Here is a 10,031-nt window from a genome sequence, read left to right as displayed (position 1 = left end):
GTTAGGATTGTATATAAATTCATTCAAAAATAATTTTAACTCTTGTTGAAACGTTTATTGTTGTTAAATTCTCCAACATTTTTTCATTATGTCTGAAGAGCGTAGAATAAGAGTCATTATATTGGGGGGTGAGGTTGTGATGGAGAATAACTCCGTGGGCTACAGTTTACCTGCTCAGTGTCATGTTAAATTGCCACTTACAATAGAGTACGATAAATTGATATCGTTGTTATGCAAAAAAATGAGTGTGAGGAAACGTTCAGTGATACTTAAAGTAACCGGAAGATATCTGTATTCCGTCACTCCGCAAGGGGTTGCTTTTTACTCGGAGTTTAACATCAACGATGATGAAATTTTGAGTGATTTTCTGAGGACTCCGGACGAATGCCGGGAATTTCTTGTAATCACAATGTTGGAGATGTACGTGAAGGTCGAAAATGTTCCAAAAAACGAGGTTGTGCGTAGTAGAGATAACCCCCAGTCATCGGGTGGTTATTCTGGAGCAGTTTTTACCGGACAGGTTCCGGATGAAAGAGTTTTCCTTGATTTAAACTTATCACCGCCGGCGAATGAGCAGCGAGAAAATAATTTATACATTGCTTTCCATAATTCACAAGACGAGTGGTAAACTTTAATTTTCATTTGTGTTAATTATGTATATTTTTGGCGTATTGAATTTGTATTAACGCTCATATATTTAATAGGGGGTACCGACCGGATATGAATTTTACAAGTGGCCCATCCGGTAGTCATCACCTAATTGAAAACGTCCATCATGGAATTTCATCACATTACGACTTGTAAGTGAAGTGATATAGCCATATGGAAAGTATTTATTAATTCAGTAGCTTATATTTTTGTTGGTTGTGCAGTGAAAACGAGCAAGTTGAACCACTCGTACTCACTCAATTGACCGAAAACGACGTATTACATCGGGATCTGGCAGATGCACAAAGTGAGGAACAAAACAGTGATTACGATAACAATGCCGATGAATCCGGAGACGAGACACCCTTTTTCGTGAGGATGGTGATGAGCAGGATGAGGAGGAAGGACCTGATTTGAAGAGATACCCCCCCTAGACAAAGAGTGTACGAGTCTGAAGTGTCCTTTCATTCAAGGGAGATTCCTTACATTGATAACTTGCCAACCGTGCCGGATGTGGAAGCTCTCACAAGGGATTTTGATGAAATCCGGACAGCAATGTGGGATGAATCTAGACCAACGGTGCTTGCAAAGGGGATGCTTTTTCCTGATAAAGCACGCTTAAGCAGGGCTTGTAAAATGCACAACGTAAAAGAGTGTCGTGAGATGCAGGTATGGGAGTCAAGTCCGATGGTATACAAGGTTGTTTGCCGCAGGTGGTTTTGGCCATGTAATTGGATGTTGCGTGCGACCAAAAAGAAGACAGGTATGTGGAAAGTGGGTAAATACAATCCCACCCACACATGCGAAATGGACACATTCAACGAGAATCACTTCAACTTGGATATTGATTTGATTTCTCTTGTACTTATTCCGCACCTCGAAGCGTCCATAAGGTATACAATCAAAAAGTGCATTACATCAGTCCACCAGGAATATTGCCATACCATTACGAAAAGAAAGGCATTTCTCGGGTGCAAACGAGCGTTTGAAATTGTCTACGGTAATTGGGATAAGTCATTTGCATCTCTGTCAAAGTACATGGCCGCACTGCAGCGCTTTAACCCCGGGACATTTGTTGAATGGAAGCTTGAGCAGAGTCCGGGAACAATGGAACCAAACTATCATTAATAATTATGTGTTTTTTTATAATTTAAATTCATATTTTTAATAACTTAATTGTACAAATTATATATATATATATATATATATATATATATATATATATAGGTTGCGCATGTTATTCTGAGGCCCAATGACACCGAACTATCACTAATAATTATGTGTCTTTTTATAGTTTAAATTCATATTTTTAATAACTTAATTGTACAAATTACTAATTATGTGTGTTGATACAATTATTAACTTAATTGTACAAAATTTGCATTTTCAACAACCAGTATAAGATACTTAAACAAAAGGAATTCTAAGCTAAAATACTACACATTACTACGCTACAAGGCTCTAAATTTTACTATGCTACAAGGCTCTAAATTTTACTACGCTAAAAGGGTCTACGTTTTACTACGCTAAAAAATAATCTAAACTAAACATAAACAACAAATAAATTTAATTGCAAATAAAACACTAAACGGCATGAAAACACATATATATAAATCAGGATATTAACAGACAAATTTATTTTACAAATTTATATATTTTTTTAGAAAATACTAATATTAAATCCAGATAAATTTTAACATGCTAGTTTCGAAAAAAAAACACAAACCGAAATAGAACACATACAAATCAAATAATATGCATTATTATAAATGTTTTAACTAAAATAAATCGAAATACCTCGATTTAGAATTTTCGGAAAGCAAAAAAATTGAAATTTTTACTCAGGAAGTGTGAATCAACAATAACACGAAGCTCTACTCGAATGTGGGACCTACGTTTTTCAAGTTTTATGTGCCGGGGGACCCAAATTTTCTTTTTTTTTTTAAAATGGAGGGCAGCAGCGGGTATGGGGAGGGGGGGGACCAAGAAGAGTAGAGAAGGGTTAAATAATGGAGGAAGAAAAGATGAAGAAGACGGATGAAATTTTAAATAAGGGGTATAACGCCAGTTATTGTGGCGCTATACTTGTGTCGTGTTAGCTTTTGCAGTATAACGCCACAATATTTGACGCTATACATTAACGGTGCCGTTATCGTTAATGTATAGCGCTAGGTATTTGGGCAATATACATAAAAGTATAAATTTTTTTCCCATATATTTGTGTACTTTAAATCCAAAAGAACCACATTTTGATTCCGGACTCAAGAGAATGGTGCACCATGAGAGCAGGTAATCTTTTACTCTTTCTCGTAGAATAGGTGGTCCGTACACAGACAAAACCCAGTTAGGACTAGGGACAAGGTAGCGAAACAGGGAAACCCGCACATGAAACAGAAATTAAATTGGGTCCCATCCTATTAGTACTACGTTTCCCGGGTCCTACTTAGTGGGTCCCCTGTGAACGTGGCGACGCAGTTTCCACCTCACACGTGCGACAGTGTGGGTCGCACCTTACAGTACAGAAAAGGAAAATACCAACAAAATTTTATTTTAATTAAAGAAAACCTCCCCTCACGTTCCCAACGAGTCCTCTCGAAATCATCAATATTTTTATTCATATAATAAAAGGGGGGAAAAACAAAAAGATAAAGGAAAAAGGCAAAGAGATATGAACAATAATGTGGTCTAACGGTGGCGTGGGCATCTGATACAGTGAAGATCGACGTGGCATAGACCCAAAATGTCAGTTATTGCCGCTAATAATCTCAGCCATGTAATCACGTCATCCCCGCAGTTTTCACTATTTTCAAGAAGAAAAGGAATACGATATTTTTTGCCTATAAATCAGCTGACCCGAGTGACTTTCATTTATTAAGTTATAGAAAAATCCAAATATTGTGGGGACTGGTAATGGGTGTGGAGATTCTTTTGTTTTTTATGGAGAAATTTGAGAAAATCAAGGTCTAGAAAGATACAAAGAAAATTGATAAAAATTTAATGTATGGAGAGACTAATACTCCTAGTATTTCTTTTTACAGTTTGCATGGAAAATATAAATCCCACTATAGAAGGCATTGAAACCGGGAAATTTGATAATGTTAAGGTAACTTTTACTGCACATTTTTTCTATTGTAGAAATATAAATTTTTATGTTACATGATAAGAACTATTCCCGAAGATATCACTCTTATGATGGTAAAGATTATTATAGTAATTTTTACAAATAAAATTAAAAGATCATCTAGCAATATCAATCTTGTGAATTAAGTGTGCTTGTATAAATAATTTTAAATTAACAGTAAATTTTATTTTGTAACAAATGATTGATAACCAATTCAACTTGACTAATGCACATTCTTAAAAATGGAAATATTTCTAAAATTTCCTATATTTATTTAGGCATAATTTTATAATTTCAAGAACTTATTTAAATAAGTAATAATATAATTATTTTTCTGTAATTCATTCTAGATCACATGTTAGGTACTCTATTTAAAAAGTAATAACATTCTTTAAAATTATTTAAATTTTATTTACAATGGCATAACCGTAGTAGTACCTAAATGTTATGATAGCCATGGTTAAATTTTGGAAAACATTTGTAATATTTGCCAAACATTTATTTTCCTTAAACTTTTTGTTCCATAAAACGCTGCATTGCATAAAAAGAAAATAATGAATATCTAATTTAGTAAGTGATGATAAATATGTAAAATCTCATCCATCCCATACTTTTACTAATTTCAAAGCCTTTTTAATTGGGTCGAAGACTTTTTCTCTCTCTAAAATTCTTTATTGACTTTCCCTACCCCATTTCTCTCTCTATCCACAAAACTGAACGCATAAATAAAGGCAAAAGCCCCATTCATTTCTCTCTAGTCGCCACCTCCAACTCCAAATCTACATATGCTCTCTCCCTCTTCTCTCTTTCTCTGATCAAAACCAAAAACATCAAAAGCATTCACTACCAAAACAAGAATCACATATTCAACAGACGCTTAAGTTTTTTCCATGGCAGTTGAAGCTAAGCATATCAATCTTTTTCCTTCACAACAGCAACAAATTTTCTCGAATCAAGTAAATGGGTTTTCGTACAATACCCAGATGGCTTCTGCTTTGCCTTTGCCTACGCAAGAGAATAGTAGTTTCTTGCCGTTTCATCACAGCCTTATGTGCGATTCTGTTCAGCCCAAAACGTCCGTTAACACCGACAGTGGCCTCACTTTTAACCTTCCCCCAACTGCCACTGCCACTGCCAACGCCGTTAACGCTGCTGCTACGAGAAAGCGTTCAAGGGATTCGCTTAATCAATTTAATACTTGTAATAATATTACTACGTCGTTTGTTGGAGATGCCGTTTTACCACTGCTTCAACAGTACCAGTTGGATATCGACCGCATCATTTCTCATCATGTAAGTCTACTGAAAAATTTCAATTCTATTGCCTTTTTCTGTTTATTTTTGTTCTGAATTTTTTCGCTAATAAGTTTTTATTTGTTGGTGATTTACAGACTAAAAAAATAAGGTTGGAGTTAGAAGAAAGACAGAAGCAGCAAGCGAGAGTTTTAGTGGCTGCCATTGGAGAAGGTGTGACAAAGAAACTAAAAGAAAAAGATGAACAGATTCAAAGAATGGGGAAAATAAATTTCGTTTTACAAGAAAAAGTCAAAAGTCTGTACGTTGAGAATCAGTTATGGAGGGATTTGGCACAAACAAACGAAGCAACGGCCAATTCCCTACGTAACAACTTGGAACAAGTGTTGGCTCAAGTGGGCGATGAGCGCCTCTCCGCCGGCGGAAACGTTATCGGAGCGGCGGAGGAAGACGCGGAATCTTGCTGCGGTAGCAGTGACCACGGCGCAGCGGGGGAAGAGGAGGAAGAAATCGAAGGCAGGCGCACGTTAGCGTGTGAAGCGCAGGATAACAGGATGTGCAAGAGGTGTGGGGAGAGGGAATCGAGTGTGTTGCTGTTACCATGCAGGCACCTGTGCCTTTGTGCAGTGTGTGGGTCCACTTTACTCCATACATGCCCTGTATGTAACTCTAATATGAATGCCACAGTGCATGTTAACATGTCTTCTTGATCAATAAAAAAAGCCAAAAAAAAAGGAAAGAATTTCCAAAAGAGAGAAACTAGGAAGAGGAAAAGCAATAGAAACAATAGAATTTCGTTGTAGTTAGAAAAAAAGGCTAGACTTTTAGTTTGTAAATTCCCTCAGAAATTGTAAAATGCAAATTCTTCATTTTTTTTTAATCTCTGTTATTATTTAATCGCCAGTTTGAGCAATTGAGATTATGGGATGTCACAGTTCAATTGATTTATCATGTGGTACAACTATTACAGCCAGTTTCTCAAGCAATGTATTTGTCTTTGTATATCTTGAATCCATAGATGGTGGCATACAGAGAACAGGTTTCCATTTATGGTACAACAATCCATGCCAAGCCAGAATATTTTTGTTCATACAGATTGAATATTGTTTCCACAAATTTGTTTACATACAAAGTGCTTAAAGGGGATTGGAAAGAAGTCATTTATTTTTACTATTTTTTTTACCTTAGCTTAACAGATATCCATAGTAAAAGTAGGACTGGAGGGTAAAGGGTGATGAATGTTGGGTTAAACATAAAGTTACTTTTGCTTTAGTTGTGACTTTGATAGATATTGGGTAGTTTTTATCAATGTCCAGATAAAGGTTGGGTGCATGCCAACTTTTACAAAGAATCCTACTTTTGTGATTGCTCACAGTCACAGCACCTCTTTGGCAGAAAAATGTGGTCCTCTCTATTGAATTAGGTACTCTGCACTGCCCCTATGGGCATATTGACAATTATGACTGTTTCAACATTTAATTTGCGGTGACATAAAGAGACATTTTCTGTTGGTAGTGTGGGGTTGATTTGGGATTTTTCTTGCATAAATGCTAGAGTACTAGTGGTACTGTTTGTTTGCTTAGGTGAGATGTCAAGAATGCTGAAAAAAGTAGGATTGTATTGGTTTTAGTATTGGTAGGGTAGTTTCTTCTACTATTATAGCAAAAGCTATTAAAGAAGAAAAACAAAGTGGACCCAAAAACAAGCTAATCCCCCTAACTTTGCAGGCATATGTAGTGATGGTGAAAACAACAGGTTTTGAAAATCAATTTACTCTTCATTTCTTTTTTGAAAATCATGTCCTAGCTTTTCCCTAATCAATTAAATTAGGTTTCACCTTAGCCACCCTTCAAGATGTGGGCTATTATCACTTCTAATTCACGCCAGATATTATTTATATTTGATAGCTAAAAAAGTTTAAAAAATTTGTATAATTTTTGTATATAACATATATAACTTTTATATATACAAAAAATATATATAAAAAAATTTTATCGGCTATTATTTTTATAGTGACTATATATTGTCATTTATTGTCACCATTTAAAGAATGCTTGTTTTCACCTTAATAATTGATTGCTTGTAAAGTCAGATAATTGGTTAAATGAACTGATGATGTACATGCATAGAACGCCTAAATCATTATTAGTAGTAATTTTTGTGGGCTACTTACCTATGTTGCAAAGCTGAATGTATTATTAACCTCTAGGGTTGGCATCAGGTACGCCAAGGATGTCCTAAGATGTTATTTCTAAGTTAATCAATTAAATATACATGAAGTTAAGAAACTGAACAGTACAATGACATTGTTTATCTTATTGGTGCAACTTTTGATTTTTACATGCATCATTTCATTAATATTTTTACCTCGCCTTTAGCCTCAAATCCCTTAGAAAAATTAAATGAATAAATACATATATACATGTGTTAGTATGCACAAGATTCTATCCTTTAAGAATAGTTACTAATTAACATACGATATTATTGTACTTAAAATTAAATATAATAAACTGACATGATTCAGTGGTCTTATTATGCATTGATTTGGGACAGTACAAGTAGTGGTCAGTGGTCATGGTCCAGGGTCAGATTCATTAGAACAGCAGGACAACCTTGCGTATTGATGATTTTTTTGGGGTTGGTTCTCTTCTTGGAATCTTCCATTATGAGGCACAATTTTATAGGTGTTATAAGGACAAAAGTGTCAGTGGAAAATTTGGCACATTTCACATTTCTTGTCCCTCTTCATTTATTGTTTCTGCATTTGAGATGGGTTTTTCTGCATTCATTTATTTCCATTTTGAAACAAAAATGACCATGCAGCTCATTTATCATCAAATTTTCAGTCTTTATGTTATCATAGATTGTGTTTTAATTTTCACACTACTATCGAGCCAAAATCGTTTTGACCAAAATGGAATCAAATTTAGTACTACTGATCCAACCAAGTCGAATCAAATTGAATGAAACAAAAGAGCTAGTGAACCGAGTTCAAGTTTGCTCGGATCCAAGCTTAACCAGATGTAGGTATATTGTTCGAAAACATTAAATTTTAGATATATAATGAAAAAGTAAGAAATACTGTTGCTTCTTTGCTTTTCTTTTCTTGTGTAATCTGTGTCAGGCCTATAAATATATGTAACGTTGTAATCAGAAACATGACCCAAAGTGCCGGCCAAGATTCTGACACGTCACATTCAGAAATGTCCCAAACATTAAAAATAAAAACAAATGCGAAAATAAGATAGGAGCTTACTGATAACGATGGATCTCACACGTACCATTAATTATATTTTGTGGTGTTTTTTCGGGAGTTGAAAATTAAAGGGAAAATTATAATAAAGTAAAAAAAAATGAAGGGTCAAAGGAAAAGAGGAGCCCCCACCACGTGTGAATAGAACAGGAAAGCGCATAATAGCAAAGCAATTGTCGTGGTGTATGGAAACAAGGACCAGTCCAAAAAATGAGAGGGCAAGCGCTTTACGCCAAAGGTACAGAAACAGAAGCCGAGGGGTGCAGGATAAGCAGGAATCGTACACTGTATAAACACGCCTAGTAAAAGAATAGAGTTATGGATATGAGCAGAGAGATAGAGGGGACTCTCCTTAAAAATCGCCGGGGTGGGGACGAAACAGACAGATAATGATGGCGTACGTTAGTGGGGGATGGTTATCTGTTCATGTCAGAGCCGTGAAGATCGGTTTTGGTACTCACACCTCTCTATTTTTGCAGTCAATTTTGCCTTTTATTGATTCTTCTCTTCCTTGTTAATTTACTACTATGAGTTTTAACTTTCTTTCAATTTAATTATTATAAGGCATGCCTTTTATTGACGCTAATATATTTATGATTAAGATCCTGTTTGGATTAGCTGATTATAAATAGCTGATAAACTTAAAATGTTGAAAAGTATTTTTAACTGTTGAAATTAGGGGTATCAATTGGTTCGATTCGACCAATTATTTTATAAAATTTGTACCACGCTAATTTTTCGGTTATTATATTATGTATAATCAAATTAGATTTTTCGAAACCGTTCCAATCATGTTAGTTTCTCTTCGATCTCGATACGGTTCGGTTAATTTTTGGTATTTTTTTTTTAAAAAGTCGTTGAAGTAGAATGTAATAACAAACATACTTTTATAGTACTTAGCAAAAACTCTCTAGATATTTTTACTGTTCAAAGGGTGATGAATTAAGAAAATATGAACGATGTCTGGATTTAGATCTATCAACTAATCTACAACAGCGTAAAAGAAAATAAGCAAGAGCAAAAAAATATAAATTACGCGAATGAAAAGATATTAACCAAATCGGTACTGAAGAATAAAGTCGATGAAATATTAAATATTCAAAAAATTCAAAATTATATGAAAGAAAACATGTTCAATACATTGTAGTTTGCTACTCATTGCTTAGAATACCTTGTGTTGCTAGTAAGTATACTGAAAATAATTTAGTTTCAATAGAAGTAGCATAATAGGTTTGGGAATTAGAATATTGAGTTTTAATTACTTGTTGGCTTATAACTGTTTTCATAATTTCAAGGCCTAAGGAAAAATTTAATATTTTATTATTTTTAAAATCAATATATAAATATAGTTTTCAAATTTAAATATATTCGGTACAGTTCGTTATTTTTTCTATTTATTTTATAAAATTATAAACATGCCCTAATTATCGGTACAGTTATAGATTCATATAAAAACCTATGATTTTATTAAAAGAAACTTAATAATCGGTTCGGTACGGTATGGTACAGTTCGGTCGGTTTAATCGATTTTTAAATATCCATTGACATCCCTAGTTGAAACTGATAATAAGTCGTTGATGTATATGGTAGAAAAGTGCTATAAGTTATTCTTCTATTAAAATGACTAAAATATCCTTAAAACTTTATAAAAGATTATAAATTAAAAAGTTTATTTGTGAAGAAAATGATGAATACGAATATGAAATGAAAAGAAAGTTAGAAAATTTATTCTGATTTTTTTTTTATGAATTAAAAA

The 10,031-nt window shown here is 34.1% G+C and overlaps 1 protein-coding gene across 1 annotated transcript; it reads left to right on the top strand.

Annotated features, from left to right (window-relative positions):
• Positions 1–4,407: 4,407 nt before the first annotated feature.
• On the top strand, positions 4,408–5,902 carry LOC107779863 (putative BOI-related E3 ubiquitin-protein ligase 3). The gene is made up of 2 exons (XM_016600360.2): positions 4,408–5,061; positions 5,160–5,902. Exons 1-2 carry the CDS (start codon positions 4,660–4,662, stop codon positions 5,730–5,732), a joined length of 975 nt encoding a protein of 324 aa, XP_016455846.1. The 5' UTR covers positions 4,408–4,659; the 3' UTR covers positions 5,733–5,902.
• The last annotated feature ends 4,129 nt before the right edge of the window (positions 5,903–10,031 follow it).

This window comes from Nicotiana tabacum, chromosome 3 (genome assembly GCF_000715075.1).
Source record: "Nicotiana tabacum cultivar K326 chromosome 3, ASM71507v2, whole genome shotgun sequence".
Taxonomy (NCBI): Eukaryota; Viridiplantae; Streptophyta; class Magnoliopsida; order Solanales; family Solanaceae; genus Nicotiana; species Nicotiana tabacum.
This window is presented reverse-complemented; position numbering and strand designations above follow the sequence as displayed.

Bases quoted from the DNA above. Each gene is read 5' to 3' on its own strand.
- LOC107779863 (XM_016600360.2), top strand. From the start codon at position 4,660: ATGGCAGTTGAAGCTAAGCATATCAATCTTTTTCCTTCACAACAGCAA. The intron at 5,062-5,159 runs GTAAGTCTACTG...GGTGATTTACAG, and splicing joins ACCGCATCATTTCTCATCAT to ACTAAAAAAATAAGGTTGGA.